General features: G+C 36.1%; 3 protein-coding genes across 3 annotated transcripts; 2 read left to right on the forward strand and 1 right to left on the reverse strand.

The window, feature by feature from the left end:
• Positions 1-5,305: 5,305 nt before the first annotated feature.
• Positions 5,306-6,871, forward strand: LOC121321179 (olfactory receptor 1-like). The gene has a single exon (XM_041260077.1). The coding sequence runs from the start codon at positions 5,464-5,466 to the stop codon at positions 6,418-6,420; it is 957 nt and encodes a 318-aa protein (XP_041116011.1). The 5' UTR covers positions 5,306-5,463; the 3' UTR covers positions 6,421-6,871.
• A 5,684-nt stretch (positions 6,872-12,555) lies between these two features.
• LOC121321301 (olfactory receptor 1-like) lies at positions 12,556-13,565 on the forward strand. Its single transcript, XM_041260199.1, has one exon. The coding sequence runs from the start codon at positions 12,597-12,599 to the stop codon at positions 13,563-13,565; it is 969 nt and encodes a 322-aa protein (XP_041116133.1). The 5' UTR covers positions 12,556-12,596.
• Positions 13,566-18,235: 4,670 nt separating this feature from the next.
• Positions 18,236-20,692, reverse strand: LOC121321176 (olfactory receptor 10G4-like). Its single transcript, XM_041260073.1, has 2 exons — positions 20,612-20,692; positions 18,236-19,213 (listed from the first exon to the last, which is right to left on the reverse strand). Exons 1-2 carry the CDS (start codon positions 20,690-20,692, stop codon positions 18,236-18,238), a joined length of 1,059 nt encoding a protein of 352 aa, XP_041116007.1.
• Between the last annotated feature and the right edge of the window lie 245 nt (positions 20,693-20,937).

The raw sequence follows: 20,937 nt of genomic DNA on the forward strand, positions 1-20,937 counted from the left end.
ACAGGTATTTACAAGGTTAGGTGGAAAGGTGGGTTCGCCCTGATCAACCAAGAAGCTGGAGCCTTTTGTCACACCACAAACAGTTTGGTTTTCAGCTACACATACCTGCAGTTTAATACATTTACTTTATTTCTATAAACTTAATAGATCATAAACTCAAAATGCTTTAAAGCATATAACTCAGTGAATAATTGTAGTACAGAGTAGCAACAAACAGGTACAGGAATGGTTCTATGCAATTATTCCCCTACACTTACATATTTAAAATCGTGCAAAACGAAACTATAAAAACGCAACTAGTAAAATAAAAGTTGGCCTACAAGCTGCTAAGCACAACATCCACTAAAAGGGGGGTCCAGTTCCAGGAACCTTCTGCGCTACACACACTCAAATAAACTAAGTGGGATTAGAATCCCCTAAACTCCTGAGTGGCGCCTCCAGTAAAGGCGCTCCACGTGGAGTGCAGGATGTGCACTATAGCCTGGGGATCGCAGGTTTGAATCCAGGCTGTCACAGCTGACCGTGACCGAGAGTTCCAAGGGGGTGGCGCACAATTGGCCGAGCGCTGCCTGGGTAGGGAGGGCTTAGGTCGGCAGGGGAATTCACTGCTCACTGCGCATCAGCAATCCCTGTGGCCGATAGGGCGACTGTGGTTCTGCAGTGGATCCTCCAGATCTGTGTTGTCCTCCGGCACTATAGGTCTGGTGGCCTCGCTGTGGATCCGCAGTGCGAAAAAAAAACAGATTGGCAGATTGGAGATGACTAAATTTTAAAAAATAAAAAAGAATCCCCTAAACTAATCCATATTTTACAGTTGTGGTTAATCCAGTCCACACATGGTGATTAGTCAAACAACAAAGGACTGGATTTCCAGCGCCTTTTAAATAACTACTTGAAACCAAAGTGTTATATGTAAAAGTTACATATAGGCCATATGGGCCTATATGCACCTTCACCTCCTAAGACAAACCCTTACACCAGGTAATGGTAAATGTTTCTCTAGCAAATGAAGGTTACCCAGGAAAAGGAACAGTGCAGCATACCTGGATAATGTGAAGCCAGCTTTACCAGGACTGGGGAAATGTATCCATAGATAAAAGTAATACTTTATAGGCTGAAACTAATATTTAGGGAAAGCTTTTGAAAGCTTGATGTTTGAATCCTGAGCACACAGGGAATGCTGTATTGGGCTTTGTGCCCCAGCGGGTTCAAGAGAACAATCGACTGGGGCTAGTTTACCTCCAGGCAGAGACTTCCTTTCTTGTACTTTCAAAATAAATAAATAAATAAATAACACTACACTGACAAGACCTTTGTAACATCAAATTGTACTATATTTATCCAGCTTTTGGAAAAGTGTGTTCAAAACATTGGCATTGTGGTCAATTAAACACAGTTTTAAGAAATGCTATCACACAACATGAACACAACTAATGCAGGGGCCAGTAAAATAAATTATAAAGAAACCAGTTCAAGGGCACAGAGCTGCATCAGAGCAGAGCCACGACTTTAAAAAATGTTTTACTTCTCAGGCATTTCACAACAGACTTCCCTGACTAATCTCAAAACATTCTAATCTGTTTATAGTTTACTTATGAATTTACATTACAAATATAGTACATTGTCAACATACACCTCCAGACTGTTGCAGATAAAAACACTACGATGTAATTAGCAAGACTGAACCCTCCATGTAGTTCAATCATTAAAACCTTTTTTTGTGCTATCTAAGCCTCTAGAATCGAATGCTGTGTTGGAAAACGTTCCGAACGTACAGTAGTACTAGGGATAGCCTTTGCTTAGTAGGAAAAAAGCAAGGATGGATAATAAAATGCTCCAGTTATCTCTTGTAAACCCTGGTGGCCACAGTTAGGTATGTTTTGTTGTAATTTATCCACTGAGATGCTCTATCTCTCTATAGTACAAATGATATACTACCAGTTCATTAAGTTTACCAGTCATCACTCTTGAGGATGATAAGTACCAGCATGACCCTTTACAAACACCCCACTATCACTCCTGTGGGAAAACAAGACAAACTTAAAAAGAGAAGGAACAATCGACAGGATACAGAATGGATAGGATACAGACTGCTTCAACATTTCAACTATAGTGTAGTCTTGGCAATATCTGCATATTACACATTCAAGTATAGAACAAAACATATTTACCAAAACATAAGGTAAGAAAATAGATTTTAAAACCTTTGTATTTAACAGAACAGGAAGGGCCTTACTAGATGGTAAAGTGCTCTTTTGAGGGTTCTACTGCTATTAGAAAATAGATAGGTTAAAAAAAAAACACACACATTTACAGTGTTTCTGTTTATTTTTTTGTTATTTTATGCAGCACTAGTTTTTGTTGCTAATAAATGAAAACTATTTTCTTGCTATTCCAGGAGTAATGCTTTTTGCTTAGATTTCCGTCTGCGGCCTGGAGTAGCCTTCATTCAGGCTTCTTTATCCCAGCGGTGGGCTAAATAATACATCAATACTGAGTCAAAACCTTCCAGTGGCACTGGAACAATTTTTAAAGTGGGGGTGCTGAAAGCCATTGAACAAAACTGTAACCCCTGTATATGATGGAAGCCATGCAAAGCCAAGGGGTGCTACCGCGCCCTTGAAATCTTATACTTACATGGAGGTGTTCTTCAGTTCAGGTACCTCGTACAGAAAGGCAAACATGGCTTGTGAACTGTTTGTAAAACATGTAAACGAATAAAGTTCAGCTAACCTTTTTATTTTTTAATTCGGTTTTGCGTGCAGGTTGGTGTACGTGTGTACGGTATTTAGGTTACCATTAGGTCTGGACATGTATTATATTAGAAATTAAAAATATCTAGTAGCCTGTGTGTTAATGCTGATCGTGCTGTTTGTTCAGGAACTTGTTCACGGTGTGTTCATAAAGTTTATTCAAAGCCTCCTTCCTGGCTTTGTTAGTGCAGAGAGCACCCGTCTGTGTTGTTACTGAAATAAATTTGCTGAAAGTAATCAGGCTGCATCCAGTTGTTGGATTTCTTCTAACTGTCATTGAAACCGGAGACAAGTTGCTACTGTGCTTACTGCATTGCTGCTAAAATCAAACACCATTCCCAATTGCCTTTTAAACTGTATTCATTTGCTAGACTAAATTTTAAAAGATACATTGAGTGTATAGAACAGCGATGAAGCAATCTTAGTGACAGACAACATTCAGACGGTCTGTACGGAGATTCTTTTTTTCTTCAAGCAGAAAAAAGGTAAAATACGCAAATACTGCATTTACGTATTTGATTGCAGACTTATTTGAAACAGTGATTAAACATTCAAGGTTGTTTACCAGAGATTAAGGCCCTCGTATTAACTAATCAGATTAAATGAAATATCTGATCCGTTTTCTAATTTTCCTTTAAAAGCAGTAGATACCATTACAATAAATATTCTAATATATACATATTTAAGTAATCATACATTTGGGATTCTATTTATTCATCAGTTCATTAGTGTAGTGTTAATAGCCTGGAAATGAAACAGCTTCTTCTTAATCATTTTCTTATTATTATTTTTATGTGACCAAGAGAGGATACTGGTACTCAAGAATCTTTCTCTGCAGTGTCTCCCACTGCTGAAATAAAGTTGCTGAAAGTAATCAGGCTGCATCCAATGGTTGGATTTCTTCTACTTGTCATTGAAACCGGAGACTAGTTGTGATTTTGTTACTGTATTGTTGCTGACAGCAAGTGTGATAGACCGGTAAATAATGGGTAAGTATATTTATTCTAATTACAATAGGTAGCTAAACTCTGCTAGCCGGTGAAAGGTACGGGCACCAGCTCCCATGATTTTGGTATATGCCGATAATTATGAATCGAGTACTTCGTAACACTTACTGTGATCGCTCTTTCAATTTTCTTTTTGATCCCAGGACCACACAACACAAGGTAGTTATAAAATAAATTTTTATTTGGTACACAAGTTTCTTTAAAATATGGAACAGGACACAATCCTTTATCTGGTTAACACAGAATAGTCTAAAATTAGTATACAATTTTAAACACATTCAATAACCCTTAATAGCAGTGACTTCGTAATTAAAGAATGCATCAGAACTTACCAAAAATAAATAAATAATCTAACGATTGTAATGCAACTGCTGCATAGTCAAGAGCAGCTATCTTTTGTCAAAAGAAAATAAATAGACGAGGAAAGTGTATATTTCAGTCTCACGAGTCTCCGTCTTAATTATGTTGGTCTCTGTGGTGCTTAAAAACTAAAGTTCATGTTCAGAGCAACTCCCACTTGCCCCCAGGAACACTCACGGATTCCTCCAGGTGGCAATGAGAAAGCTTCAGCTGATAACAGCACTGGGCTCTGGCGCAGCAAAGTAATTCAGCACAACTAGTTGTAAAGAACGGATTTCAGTCCCGATAGAAAAAAAAAGTAACACATTTTGACTATCAAAATGTAGAAACACAGTCTCAGTTTACTCAAGTCATTCCAACTCGATTTATCTCGGTAGGGGATATGACAGCAACAGTGTTACCGAGTAAGAGAATATAGACACCCTTCAGCGTCATCTGCAGCCAAACATGATCACAGATAGACATAGCTCTTCCTGTTTTGTACTACCCTGCTTGCTGCCTTGGACGCGTCTCTTCCAATCTCCGTGCTCATCTCTTGCACGTCAGGTGTTCAAGCATCACAAACCAACACTTATTGGCTAAAACAAAAGCAAAAAACGCAGTGATAATAAAAATAAGAAAACAACTTAGTGACACACACACACACACACACACACACACACACACACACACACACACACACACACACACACACAATAATATTAAAAATCCAAAACACATTCATAATAATAAAAGTGAAAAGTAAAATATTCAGGGCACACAATAGTTAAAAACTAATTTAAATCGGACACTCGCACCCCCAGTCTTAACAAACTGGTCATTCGTGACAACACAATTCCCAGTTGCCTTTTAAACTTTTTTTTATTTGCTGTACTCAATTTAAAAAGACAGACTGAGCATATAGGACAGCGATGAAGCAATCTTAGTGACAGACAACATTCAGACTGTGTGTACAGAGATTTTTTTTTTCTTCAAGAGAAAAAAGGTAAAATGCACAAATATTGTATTTACGCATTTGATTGCAGATTTATTTGAAACAGTGATTAAACATTCAGTGATTAAACATTAAGGCCCTTGTATTGACCAATCAGGTTAAAGGAAATCCAGTTTCTAATGTCCATTTAAAAGTTCTGATACTTTTCAGTTGAATGCAGTAGATACCATTACAATAAATACTGTAATATATACATGTTTAAGTAATCATACATGTGGGCTTCTATTTGTTCATCACTTCATTAGTGTAGTGTTAATAGCCTCGAAATGAAACAGCTTCTTCTTAATCATTTTCTTATTTTTAGGTGAGCAAGAGAAGATACTGGTACTCAAGAAACTTTCACTCTGCAATGTCTCCCAATTCAACAACAATGTCTGTGAATGTTACCTTTGGTAGACCACTGTTTTATATTAATGGTTTTTCTAATATGTTGTATGCAAACTATTATTTTATGTTCTTGTCTGTTGTTTATGTTTTAACAATATTAGCCAATGCATTTCTAATGCTAGTAATATGTGTAGAACAAAGTTTACATAACCCCAAATATGTTGCTGTTTTTCATTTAGCTGTAGTTGATACCTGTTGTAGTACAGCGGTAATCCCAAATCTAATTCACACATTCATTTTCAGCTCCCAGTTTATTGTGTTCGAGGCCTGCCTAGCTAATATGTTTTTTGTGCATTTTTTTAATGGATTGCAGTCCCTTTCTCTTGTGCTGTTGGCATATGACAGAGTAATTGCCATATGTTTCCCATTGCATTATCACACAATCAATACTAACACTAGAATGATTATAATTATAGTTGTATTTTGGGTATTCTTCTCAGTTATGTTGCTTGTCGTGGTCCTTTTAGTTGCACGGCTGTCCTTCTGTAAATCTACAGTGATTGACAGTTTTTTTTGTGATCATGGACCTGTTTGCAAACTGGCCTGTAATGACATATCAGCCAATTCCATTTTTGCTAAACTCTTAATTGCATTATTTTTAATTTTACCAATGGTCCTCATTATATTGTCATATGCATGCATTGTATTTCAACTTTTTAAAATTACATCTAGAGAGGGTAAAAGAAAAGCTCTTAAAACATGTACCTCCCATTTAATATTGGTAATAATATTTTTTTTGCCAATATTAGTGACATATGCAACAGCAATGGTCTCTGCTATTCATCCCAATGCTAGAATCTTAAATAACTCATTGTCTGCTACCATTCCACCTCTCTTGAACCCCATCATTTACACTCTGAAAACTGAAGAAATAATGGAAGCGATTAAAAAGTTATATAAAAAAACTAGATTTTCTTGAAACAAAGTTGATATTAGTAGGGTATAAGTTTACACCTACTGAGTGCATCATATTATGTTAAAATATATATAAAAAATATACAAAATACAGGTATATACTGTAACATGTTAATGGAGAAAATGACCCTACGGCAGATGTTCATGTATAATTCATCTGGAATGAGTGATGATTTGTGATAGCCTGTTGTGTTAGTTTTTATTTGCCTTGGGTCTTAGTCATGTTTACTAAAGCTCCTATATTTTACAATGTTTTAACAGACACATCTATTTTGATTGTAATTTAGTCCATGTGTGAAGAAAGGTGAAACTGTGAAATACTTACAGAAAGCAAATATTAGAAGTTCAATTCTTTAAAATATAAAATATTGTAGAAATCTGTGTGTGTGTTGAATTGGCTGTAACGCTGAGATGACTTGTGAGTGTAACAGTTCTTGGATTAAACTACAGTGTTTTTATTTAATGGTGACTGACTTAATTAATCAATTGAATCATTGTTCCTTTCAGCAAAACATCAGACAGTAATGTTATATTAAACTTTAATGCCATTAAGACATCACCTTTTTGTATTCTTTGCATTGTTAAAAACAGCATCGGCAGATGCACGACACAAAGCATTTAAAACATGTACCTCACATGTAACCCTTTCCTGCCCATATTTACTTCTAAAGCTCTGAAAATTAAGCAATTCATAAAATTACAAAAACACAAACACTGCAAGTAGGGGCGTGTGATTTATTCTGAGCTGTGCTTTGACTACACACCTGATAACAATATGAAATAAGATCTACAGGTCGTACCTCTTTGATCTGAAGTTATTCCTGTACATCTCTACAAGCATGTTATGCTTGTGTGCCTGTCACAGATTACTTTGGTGAGTGACGTCAGACCAGGGATGAGACAGACAACAGTCAGCACTGGAGTAATGAAGTAATGAATGAATGAACTGGTGTGCTGATTTTTTGAAAAATAAAAGGTTTGAACAGAATCAAACACTGAACTCAAAACAAAATGGCAAGATGGCCAAAATAGACCGACAAAACAAAACACTCTATAAACAAGTATCGCTCTGGTCCAAATACAGAGCCAGAGCTGCTTGTTTTTATATTGTGGCCGAGGGATTAACTGGCTATCAGTTACCTAGTTTATCCCCCAATCACAGAGCTTTCTCATATGCATGGCCAACATCCAGTTTGTCAATAATCACTTGCTGTTCACCACGCATTCTCATGATTTTATCTAGATAGGGCATTTTAGACCCACCCAGACTGTCAAACAATAATAATAAAACTGTATTTTTACACACAAGCAATACATTTTAAATAATAATAATAATAATAATAATAATAATAATAATAATAATAATAATAATAATAATAATAATACATATGCACAGTGGGGCGTGGTGTACCCTATCAGAGTGCCCCTCCCATGTGCTGACTGCACTGATTACACACGTGTTAACAACATGAAAGACAATATACAGTTCATACCTCCTTGACCTGAAGTTAATCCTGTAGAGCTCTACAAGCATGTCATGCATGTGTGCCCCTCCCATGTGCTGACTGCACTGCTTCACAGCTAATGGTTCTGGAACCTGTACCTGCTGCTTTTTACCAACAGCAACATTTTACATCGAAGCTGGTGTGCACTTAATGAAAGATGAGGTCAGGTACACATATTTGTTGACAAACAGATTTATGCATTTGCATTCATGGATGATCGAGTGCATTGCAGAGAATACAGATCTGTTTGTTCAGCTAACTGAACAAAAAGATTGTCTGAAAACATTTGCTTCAAGCACTGGTAAGGTGTAAGTTCACTGTGTGGAGTTGGTGGCAGTTGGTCCTTTTATTCGGTGCTCACAATGTCTAATTCAGCCATTATTCACGCTAAAGTTATGCTTTTCTTTAGTTCCCGTTCTTGCACCATTTAGGTTGGGTTTTGCTTTTTGCTTTACCATGGATTGCATTACAAAGGGGCTCATCTTCATCTTCAGTTGTCTAGTAAACTGGTATCACCTACTTTTCCGGCCATGGTACATAATCAACATCATCATCCTCACTAGCACTCTTTCCCCTTTTACATTATCTATTTCTATCTGAAAGCCAATATCTGGAAGCTGAAATACACATTGATTGTCTCTGATCACCTGCAGGTACAGCTATACCTGTACATCTGTTCTTTGCCTTTTGTTTAACATATTTGTTGGTATTACTGTCGCCAAAACAAACAAATAAAAAACCCAACAAAGATTACATTAATTACTAACAAATCTAACAAAATAGTGTTTAGAACATCTTAGCTCATGTAAATAGATGTAGATTGACACAGGAAATTCAAACCTTCAAATTAAACAGTCTAGATCACATGACTGTGCAAGTAACCTGCCTCCAATATTTTCCGTTATTGGTTTATGTGGTTAATTCCAGTAAGTTAATTCTTTACTGCCAAAGCTTTAATGTACTGTGCTGGGGATCTAAAGAATGGGCTGTTTTCATTGTTGTTAGAGTTCATAGTTTTGTAGTCATATCCAGGTATATGTGTGTGTGTGTGTGACACAAGACACAAGCTGGTATAAAAGCATCCATCAGAAGAAGCTCACCCTAATGTGGTTGTGGGTATGCTTTTCTGTTCTAGCTCCTACCACACGTTTCAAATCTGAATATCTGTCATCCCAAGCAGACCTGTTTCCTCTGCAGCTCAGAGGTTCAGTGTTTCCCTCCTTCGCTAAGCAATGAAAATAGAGTTCTTTGGACGGGCTGGCCTAACAGTTCTTTCCAGGGTCGGGAAGTCGGTCAGTCTGGAAGAAGGTGAGACTCGGTTGTCAAAATGTATTGACCAGGAAGGGAAATGACGTAGCAGCTGCAGACAGCTGCACTCGTTTACCAAGAGGTCATGTGTGACAGCATAAAAGGGGACAGAATAGCAATCTATTCCTTCGCTTGATTTTTGTTTACGAAAATAGAAGGACTATGAAAGACTCAATGAAAACTGCAAAAAATATATTTGTGAGTGTTTTGCTTGTTTGTGACCTGTTAGTAATTGTCTTTGTAAATCACCAGACGGCTAACATGGAGCTGTCGCCTTGGGCCAGCACAAGCCGGAACAGCACTACACCACAGTCACAAAATAACCTGCTATCAGCCACCACAAGCTCTACTGCACGTACCCAGACTGGTGACCGTGTCCGCTATTATTGTGGGGCAGATAACATGAGTTTATTGTTTGGGCTGCAACCCATTGTTATTATTATTGGTGTGTATTGCTATTGCCGGAGTTTATTGTTTTGGTCACCAGACTAGGATTAAAAATAAAGACCCCTTTTCCAAAGGGATTGGCAAGTATGTCATAATAACTTCCTGATCTCTCTACAAAGACTGGGTCACTGACAGCAATGCTTGTTTCTCATACAATATAGAGTACAGTGGCAGAACGGAAGCCCTGCACATGAATATAATGTGTTTTTTGTGTTATGTTTAATTACTTTGAATTTAAGTTGGAAGTGTAATTATTGTTTTGTTTGAGCCTTTTATTATGGCCCTTGGGTCTTGTTTATTTTTTGTTCCTGTGATTTTGCTTGGAACCCCAAATTGTACTATATTTATCCAGCTTGGAAAAGTGTGTTCAAAGCATAGCCATTCTGGGTCAATTAAACATAACTTTAAGAAATGCTATTAAACAAGATGAAGACTTGTAATGCAGGGGCCAGTAAAATAAAAATAAATTAAAAAAATACCAGTGAAAGGGTACAGAGCTGCATCAGTGCACAGTCAAGATTGTAAAAAATGTTTTACTTCTCAGGCATTTCACAACAGACTACCCTGACTAATCTAACTTTTTTTTTTTTTATCTGTTCTTACAGTGGCTCTCAAAAGTATTCACCCCCCCTTGGACTTTTCCACATTTTATTGTGTTACAGCATGGAATCAAAATGGATTTAAGTAGGAGTTTTTGCCACTGATCAACACAAAAAAAGTCCATAATGTCAAAGTGAAAAATATAATCTACAAATTGTTCTAAATTAATTCCAAATATAAAACAGAAAATAATTGACATTATGACATTATGGACTTTTGTTGTGTTGATCAGTGGCAAAAACTCCTAATTAAAGCCATTTTGATTCCATGTTGTAACACAATAAAATGTGGAAAAGTCCAAGGGGGGTGAATACTTTTGAGAGCCACTGTACATTTACTTATGAATACATTACAAATATAGTACATTGTCAACATACACCTCCAGACTGTTGCAGAATTTTTTTTTAAAAAAACACTACAATGTAATTAGCAGTTATGTGCTGTAAACCCAAGTGACTACAAATAGGTAAGTTTTGTTGTAATGTATCCAGAGATTCTCTCTCTCTCTCTCTCTCTCTCTCTCTCTCTCTCTCTCTCTCTCTCTCTCTCTCTACTGTACTACCAGTTCATTAAAGTTTACCAGTTGTCACTCTTGAGGTTTATAAGTACTAGCATGATCCTTTACAAACACCCCACTCACACCCCTGTGGGAAAACAAGACAAACTCAATAAAAAGAGAAGGAACAATCGACAGGATACAGACGGCTTCAACATTTCAACTATAGTGTAGTCTTTGAAATATCTGCATATTACAGATTCAAGTATACAATACCAATAAAGAACAAAATATCCTAAACAGAATATAAGGAGACCAGTGATAATAAATTCAAGCTACTGAGAGGTAAGAAAATAGATTTTAAATGCTTTGTTGAGCAATAGAACCTGAAGAAGAGGGCTTTACTGTCTAGTTTAATGTCCCACGGATTTACCAGATTGTAAAGTTCTCTTATGAGGGTTCTATTGCCCTTAGGAAATAATTATGTTACAAAAATATCATTCACAGTTTTCCGGTTTGGTTTTTTTGTGTGATTTTATGCAGCACTAGCTTTTGTTTCTAATGAATGCAAACTAATTTTCTCACTATTCCATGAGTGATGCGGTTTGCTCAGAATTCCGTCCGTGGTCAGGCTTGATTATCCCAGCGGTGGACTATGCCACATTGTGGATAATTCCAATAGCCTAAATAATACCTCCAGTTTCAAAAGTGGGGGGGGGGGCAGTTTCTGGAGCTGATGCATGCGTAAAGATTATTCAATCTGAAAAAATGAAAAAGCGAAAGGGACATGTCCCCCATGTAAATTACGCCTATGAATAACTCAATACTAAAACAAAATCTTCTACTTGCATGGAGGTGTTCTTCAGTTCAGGTACCTCGTACAGAAAGGCAAACATGGCTTGTGAACTGTTTGCAAAGCATGTAAAAGAATAAAGTTCAGCTAACTTTTTTATTTTTTAATTAGGTTTTGAGTGCAGGTTCGTGTTTGTGTGTAAGTTTCAGTGTTTAGGTTACCATCAGGTCTGAACATGTATTATATTAGTAATTCAAATTATCTAGTAGCCTGTGTGTTAATGCTGATCAGGCTGTTTGTTCAGGAACTTGTTCACAGTGTGTTCATAAAGTTTATTTAAAGCCTCCTTCCTGGCTTTGTTAGTGCAGAGAGCACCCTCTTGTGTTGTTACCGTGACATGCTGAGATAAAGTTGCTGAAAGTAATCAAGCTGCATCCAGTTGTTGGATTTCTTCTACTTGTCATTGAAACCAGAGACGAGTTGTTATTGTGGTTACTGTATTGCTGCTAAAAGCAAACACAATTCCCAATTGCCTTTTAAACTGTATTCATTTGCTAGACTAAATTTAAAAAGATAGATTTAGGGTATAGGACAGCGATGAAGCAATCTTAGGGACAGACAACATTCATACAGTGTGTACAGAGATTGTTTTTTTTCTTCAAGCAGAAAAAAATATAAGATGCACAAATACTGCATTTACGTATTTGCTTGCAGATTTACTTGAAACAGTGATTAAACATGCAAGGTTGTTTACCAAAGATTAAGGCCCTCGTATTGAAGGAAATCTCTGATCTATTTTCTAATGTTTCTTTAAAAGTTCTGATAATTTTCCTTTAAATGCAGTAGATACCATTACAATACATACTGTAATATATACATGTTTAAGTAATCATACATGTGGTCTTCTATTTGTTCATCACTCCATTAGTGTAGTGTTAATAGTCTGAAAATGAAACAGCTTCTTCTTAATCATTTCTTATTTTTAGGTGAGCAAGAGAAGATACTGGTACTCAAGAATCTTTCACTCTGCAATGTCTCCCAATTCAACAACAATGTCTGTGAATGTTACCTCTGGTAGACCACTGTTTTATATTAATGGGTTTTCTAATATGTTGTATGCAAACTATTACTTTGTGTTCTTGTCGGTTGTTTATGTTTTAACAATATTAGCCAATGCATTTCTAATGCTAATAATATGCATAGAACAAAGTTTACATAACCCCAAATATGTTGCTGTTTTTCATTTAGCTGTAGTTGATACCTGTTGTAGTACAGCGGTAATCCCACATCTAATTCACACATTCATTTTCAACTCCCAGTTTATTGGGTTCGAGGCCTGCCTAGCTAATATGTTTTTTGAACATTTTTTTAATGGATTGCAGTCCCTTTCTCTTGTGCTGTTGGCATATGACAGATTAATTGCCATATGTTTCCCATTGCATTATCACACTATCAATACTAACACTAGAATGATTATAATTATAGTTGTAGTTTGGGTATTCTTCTCAGTTATGTTGCTTGTCATGGTCCTTTTAGTTGCACGGCTGTCCTTCTGTAAATCTACAGTGATTGACAGTTATTTTTGTGACCATAGACCTGTTTTCATACTGGCCTGTAATGACATATCAGCCAATTCTATTTTTGCTAAACTTTTGATTGCATTATTTTTAATTTTACCAATGGTCCTCATTATTTTGTCGTATGCATGCATTATATTTCAACTTTTTAAAATTGCATCTAGAGATGGCAAAAGGAAAGCTCTTAAAACATGTACCTCCCATTTAATTTTGGTAATAATATTTTTTTTACCAATATTAGTTACATATACAGCAACAATGGTCTCTGCTATTCATCCCAATGCTAGAATATTAAATAACTCATTGTCTGCTACCATTCCACCCCTGTTGAACCCCATTATTTACACTCTGAAAACTGAGGAAATAATGGAAGCGATTAGAAAACTGTATAAAAAAAATAGAATTTTCCAAGTAAAAAATTGATATTAATATGGTGTAATTTGTACACCTAATGACTGTATCATATTATATTAAAATATATGTAAAAATTGTAATAAAATATAGGTATATACTGTAAAATGTTAGTGGATACAATGACTCTACTGCAGATGTTCTTGTGTAATTCTACCCTTTTCTTTATTTGTTCTTCACATACACTAACTGGAATGAGTGATGATTTGTGATAGCCTGTTGTGTTAGTTTTCATTTTTATTTGTGTTAGTTTTTATCTAAGTCATGTTGTGTGAAGCTCCTGTATTTTACCATATGTTTTAACAGACACATCTATTTTGATTGCAATTTAGTCCATGTGTGAAGCAAAATATATTCTTTAAAATATAAAATACTGTAGAAATCTGTGTGTGTGTTGAATTGGCTGTAATGCTGAGGTGACTTGTGAGTGTAACAGTTATCTGATCAAACTACAATGTTTTTATTTAATGGTGACTGATATAATTGTAATCAGTTGAATCATTGTTCCTTTCAACAGTATTGTAAACATCTGACAGTCATATTATATTAAAATTGTGTTTATATTCATTTACCTCCTATTCCTTGCATTACTTCAGCTATAAAACTTCTTATTTTAACAATTGATTTAATAATGCAATTTATGAAACTTGGTAGAGCTGTATATGTGTAATATTAAAAATACAATTGTGTGAATTTTTGATGAATTGAATTGATTTTTATTGTACCAGTTTCTTACACTATTATGGAAAACAATACCATTAACACGTCACCTTTTTGTAATATTTGCTATTTGTTAAAAACTGCATCAGCAGATGCACGACATAAAGCATTTAAAACGTGTACCTCACATGTAACCCTTTCCTGTCCACATTTACTTCTAAAGCTCTGAAAATTAAGCAATTCATAAAATTACAAAAACACTGCAAGTAGGGGCGTGTGATTTATTCTGAGCAGTGCACTGACTACACACCTGCTAACAATATGAAATACAATATACAGGTCGTACCTCTTTGACCTGAAGTTAATCCTGTAGATTTGTACAAGCATGTCATGCATGTGTGCCCCTCCCATGTGCTGACTGCACTGCTTCACAGCTGCTGGTTCTGGAACCTGTACCTGCTGCTTTTTACCAACAGAGTAACATTTCACACCTCAGCTGGTGTAAATAGTTTTTAAAATGTTGTTTGATGTAAACACATGTAGATTAACAGAGGAAATGAAAAATATTAAATCAAACAGTCTTGACCACATGACGATGCAAATCACCTGCCTCCAATATGTTCTACCATTGGTTTTTCACCAGTATGCGCCTTTATTGCAGCCAGTGATGCCAAATGTGTTTATTGAGCACTGACCATGACATCATAACCATAAAACATTCCAATAGGCATAGCTGGGCTAGTAATTAATCAATACATTATCTGCCAATATCATTGAAGTACAATGCATTAATAGTCTCTAGTATTCATTAAAATACTAGAATTTCAAATCAATCAGTCAGCTACCATACTCTCTTAAACCAAATTATACATTCTCTAAAAACTAAATAAAAAAATGTAACTGTTTATAAGGCCTGTAACAGGGCCAGAAGCCCTGCTTCTATAAAGTATATTTGTTTTGTATTACTATTATTATTATTATTATTATTATTATTATTATTATTATTATTATTATTTTATTATTATTATTATTTTTTATTTTATTTTTTATTGTATTTGTGTAAATATGACGGCATAGCCGTGTTAATGTTTATTTGTATTTATTTAAAAATCTTTGTGATGGCGTATCTGTATGTTTGTTTTGTTTTTGTTTGGTAGTGTGAATGGGACAATTAAAAAACCTTGTGCAGAAGGTGGCCATCTCCCGAATTAATTAAGTGATTAATTTGTTGCTAATCGGGAGATGGTCACCTGCATAAAAGCCTTCTGCGCTCTGCACTCGGAGTGGGAGTTCGGAGGAGTGAACGAGAGGGAGTGAGGAGAAAATGAAAAGAAAAAGTAAACAAACCATAGGATCAGTGAAAGAGATCTGCCCAGCCTGACCTGTGGGTTTTGTGTTCAATATTTGTTTTATTTAAAACCTTTATTTTGCTCTGTGAGCAAGTATTTTTGTGTTAAAATATATTTTTTTTTTTTTTTGTTTAAACAAACGGCCCCTGCAGCACCTTTTACTCCACAGTACTGGCAGCAGAACCAGGAGGCCCTCACTCTGAGACAGCAGCTGCTGAGGGGGTGCAGATAATTTTTTGTGGTGAGAGTAGAGAACTGCAGCCACACAAACTTAGTCCAGTACAGCATCCAAACAGGGGACACAAGCCCAACCCAGGAGCAGCTTGCAGCACCTGGCGAAACAGGAGGTGACCGAAGCACTTGTCTGAGAGATGCCTGCACCTGCTGTGCTGGTGAAGAAAAAGGATGGGTCACTGAGGTTCTGTGAAGACTACTGAAAACCCAACCCAGCGACCCATAAGGACAGCCCCCCAGAATCGGTAAGGATTAAAAAGATGCATAAAAGAAACAGAATTATTCAGATAAAAAATGTTGTACACTAATAAGGCCTTGTTTGCAAGTCAATATCTTATGAAACAAAAATGCATTGTATTGTACTGTTTTAAAGTAATATATTTAAAAGATGGGTAGTTGTTGGACCCGTTACTATGTTAACATATTATTCTTTTAATGTTTAGGTTGAGTATATAATTGTAAAATCTTTTTACTCCAAATCTCAGGAATATGTACAATATGAGTGCAGGAAAAAGACATAAGGAGACAGCTTTTTCTGTAATATGTTACTTTATTATAACTGTAATCCTTTTTTTTTAAATTTCTGTTCCCATGGTGTATTTCTGAGCCCTATTCATGAATTATTTAATAACTTTCTGTTTTGATGCAATAAACACATTGCTATAGGTGTTCAATAAAACATTTCTAACCACAGGAGTCAGCATATTCATTTTCAGGTAAATCATATTAATGATGTTTTATGTTCAGACAACTCACTAACCCATTAGAATGCCAGCAACGGAAAACTAAACACTAACTTATAAAAGGGTGTGTGGTCTGGTCATTCTTACTACACGCCCATGTGTGTTGGAAGACACAATGCAAATGGTCTTACAGCACAACATGAAGTGGATAACAACACTTTATTACTTACTTACATTTATTTTATCAAAAGAAAACAAATATAGTATATTAAGTTTGATTCAGTGTATATTACACCAGTGCAAAATAGTTCTTATACTTTGTCTTTACTTACTTACATTTATTTTATCAAAAGAAAACAAATATAGTATATTAAGTTTGATTCAGTGTATATTACACCAGTGCAAAATAGTTCTTATACTTTGTCTTTAGAAGCTGCAAATTGGCTGGAAATATTTTTACTGTTGAGGAATTTTTCATTTATTTATTGTACTTATCTACTTATTTATTTGTATACTGCAGTTTGAAGGTATTATTTTCCTTTAAATGAAAACTGCAAAGAAGTCTGGATGGTGATTGCATTGTCCCTGAGGTATTATTTGTGACTTTTTATCAAAACAAAGTTAAGAGTGAAAAAGTATTTGTATATCGCTTGCTTACAAATTAAACAATCTGATTCATATACATATGTATTGTGGTTTGTTCTTTTTTTCTGCTACGCACTGTACAGTGCTTTGCAGTTCTTTTGTGTAAAAAGCACTACATAAATGCAATAAATAAATAAAGTTCCAGAGAGAAAAACATATATTTATTCACCTTTTGTAAACACAGCTGATTACAAACGATAATAATCTTTGTTTTCATATAGCACCTTTCATAGCTGACCACCATCACAATGTGCTTTACAAGATACAAGACTAGGGTGTGTGAACTACGCATCAGCTGCAGAGTCACTTACAGCAACGTCTCACCCAAAAGACGGCACACAAGGAAGTTAAGTTATTTGCTCAGGGTCACACCATGCATCAGTGGCTGAGCGGGGATTTGGAACTTGTTTCTTTAACCACTTGACCACTAAATTACGTACAAGCAAACAACTCACTGAAGACTAATCAGTGGTAACACAACAACATCATTATAAAATTGAGACCAAAAACCCGAAAAAAAATCATGTAGTCACAGAATATGAAAAAATGAATACCAAAAGTTAAATATCATCCTTAGAAAAATGCACTGATACTCCTGTGAGGGATTAAAATCTGGTAAAATGAAGCTCCTCCACTTTGGGGCTATTTGCTGAAATGGGATGATAGTTAATACGTGTGAGCATAGAGGGGGTAGGGGTGGGACAAAATTCTATGCTGTAAACAAAAGAGATGTTAGGTTTAGGTTACAGGGCAAAGAATACACACATATATTACATTATTGTATTATTAGATATCAATATTGTAATAGTTACACTTAACTGTCAATGTAAAACAACCCAAGAAGCTAGTTAATGTGGCATAGTGCAAATATGATTTAAAAATTGTTATAAAATTAAAACATTTAAGAAGGGTGTAGGCCTGAGTTGAAAATATTAGCTGCATTGGATTTATATAGTATATCAAAGTATATTATAAAAGTATATATAAGTATATAGTATATTTGTGGGGGGAAAAAAAAAAAAACTGCCCATGTTAGTTTTGGGAAGTGAAAACAAATTCTAATCCAACAGATATATTAGTATGCTATAGTAAACTTTTTGGAAATGTAGTTTTACTCACTGGGTATAACAGACTGTTTACTAAATATTGTTAAGAGTCGGCTTCTTAGTTCCTTTGTTCTAAGGCAGTATACAAGAGGATTCACAAGGGAGGGACCCAGTGTGGAGCCAATGATTAAACCATTGCGAGAGGAGAGTGTTAACACCAAGCCAATTCGTGTGATAATTATAAGTACAAATTTAGGAATGAAAAAGCAAGCAACGACAATCAAGTGACTGGAGCAAGTGCTGAACATTTTTTTTCTGTCTGCTGTAGAGGAGATTTTTAGCACTGCTAAAATTATTTTCAAGTAGGAGAACACAATAAGGGCAAAGTTTCCAAATAATACAAACGAGGAAATAATGGAAGCTAAAAGGAAGTAATCATCAGGATTGACACATGCAACTCTTACCAAAGCAGCATATTCACAAAAACTGTATTTAAGGATATTTGAGTGACAGTAAGGAAGTCTATTAACAATACCTGCCACCAAGCCTGAGCAAGTAAAGCCTAACACCCATGCAATTATTGTCAAAACTAATATACGAGTCTTTGTAAGGATGCTGTGATATCTCAAAGGATTGGAAATTGCAACTAAGCGATCATAAGCCATCAATGCAATGGCAAAGGGTTCCATAGTGCTCCCTAAATGAAATATAAGCAACTGGGCGACACAGGGTCCATATGGTACTCTTTTTACTTCACCTAGAAGGATATTCAATAAAACTATACTGACACTGCTGGTGTACAAAATATCTACAGTTGCCAGAATGCAAATGAAAAAGTACATTGGTGTGTGGAGACGTTGGTCTAGAGCAATAAAACAAATATTGGTCAAGCTCCCTAATACAATAAGGGAGTAAACTACCAAAATGACCGTCCCAACAGCTTTGGTGTGTTCAATGTCATCTAATCCTGTTATGATGAATTCTGTCACTCTATCTGCTGTTTCATTTTGAAGTGCCATCTTCCAGAATGTAATCCAGGGTATCTGAAAGAAAAAAGATACAAGTTACAATTGATGACAGTGTTTTATTTTAACTTACATTATCAACAAAGTAATTGCATATTAAGTACTCTGCATAGCAACTTATTGTCTTTGCACTGAAGAGTATAGGACTATTCCATTCTATAAGCACAATGTGCACTATGTTACAGGCATAACTACACTGAATCAGAATGCACACGATAAGGTCACATTAGAATAATATTATGACAGCATTAAAAAAAAAACTGGACAATGCACAATAGAAAGCAAACAACAAAATACAGTGCTGTAAAGCTATAGAAAAACAATAGATTTTTTTTATTATTTATGTAACACACACATTATTCAGAACACAATGCAATTGTAAAATATGCTATGTGAAGCAATTTCAATTTATATCAGAATATTTCTTGTTCTTGTTACTGTGCATAAACACTGGAAAATGTCTCTACTTCTCTATATATTTAAAAAAAAACATACATGTTTGTTGAAATCCAAGAAAACACTCTGCCGGAGACCTGAACTAAATCATAATTTGGAACCCAAAGAAAATAATTGTCTGAGGGTTGTATTTATTGTGGATGAGCACACCCATGGGTCATACACAGTACGTATGAGGCTTCAAGCTAATTCAGCGCTATTTCTAGTGCATGGGCTAGAAGGCTTTGAAGTCAGCTGGTCCCCCTGGAAACACAGTTAGCACTTTTGCTGATTTGTATCACAGCAGCTATAGTGCTTGAGTTTCCTGAACATAAAATAAAATGTAAAAGGCATTAATGTGAGTGTGTTCTTTTTACTGACTTCACAAGCCCACAATGCCCCTGGAAGCTTGTTGACATTGTTATTGCAGGATAGTGATTTTATACTGAGTAGGTTTCTTTAGAATATACTGATTTGGAATCCTCAACTGCAACTTCAGGACGTGGGTTTTTGTGACAGGGCGGAAACCCTGCACATGGGAAATATGTAGTTTATTGTATACCTGTCAGCGTGGAGCAGCAGCTGAAAGCAATCTGGCAGGTGGGCACGCCTCTGCGGAGCGTCAGTATAAAAACATAGCGATCACTATGATCGAGGCTGCTGCAAGGCCAGCCATTTTCACTGCACCTCTGATTTATAGTTTGTTGTACTGTGTTCTATTTTATCGTACTCTGTGAGATACCATTGCTGGTAGCATCACGTGACATTATTGTTTTTTTTTGTTTGTTTTATGTGTTAATAAATACTGAGCGCCGTGCTGGCGTGTTTCACTGCACTTCTGTGTCTCCGTGCCTCCATTCTGGTTCTCACCTGCCTGTCTGCCTGCTTCAGTGCGGGAAAAATGCATAACAATACCACAGTTACCTTAAGACCTCTTGCAGATTTGACTCATGGGTCTGTACTGTTCCACAATAAATGCACCTCCAGCAGTGCCTCTGCCACCGTCTTTGCCTCCAGGTCTGGTAGCACGTAAGCCTCAGGCCACTTTGTGTAATAGTCCATTACCACCAGTATGAAGTGGATCCCCCAGTCAGAGCAAGGAAAGGAACTACAGATGTCAACCATCACATGTTCCATGGGACGCCCGACTGGGAACGGCTGTTTCAGGGCATTGGATCAGCCTGGGAGCCTTATCCATGCCACACACTAATTGCAGTGGCGGGAATAGTCTGCCAGTAAAATGCCTGTTTTACTGGAGGACTATTGTCCTGAGCCTGAGGTGCCAGGATGGGCCTGGAGCACTGATG

Source organism: Polyodon spathula, chromosome 9, assembly GCF_017654505.1.
Source record: "Polyodon spathula isolate WHYD16114869_AA chromosome 9, ASM1765450v1, whole genome shotgun sequence".
Classification (NCBI taxonomy): Eukaryota; Metazoa; Chordata; class Actinopteri; order Acipenseriformes; family Polyodontidae; genus Polyodon; species Polyodon spathula.

Bases quoted from the DNA above. Each gene is read 5' to 3' on its own strand.
- LOC121321179 (XM_041260077.1), top strand. From the start codon at position 5,464: ATGTCTCCCAATTCAACAACAATGTCTGTGAATGTTACCTTTGGTAGA.
- LOC121321301 (XM_041260199.1), top strand. From the start codon at position 12,597: ATGTCTCCCAATTCAACAACAATGTCTGTGAATGTTACCTCTGGTAGA.
- LOC121321176 (XM_041260073.1), bottom strand. From the start codon at position 20,692: ATGGACTATTACACAAAGTGGCCTGAGGCTTACGTGCTACCAGACCTG. The intron at 19,214-20,611 runs GTGCATTTATTG...TTTTTCTTTCAG, and splicing joins TGGCAGAGGCACTGCTGGAG to ATACCCTGGATTACATTCTG.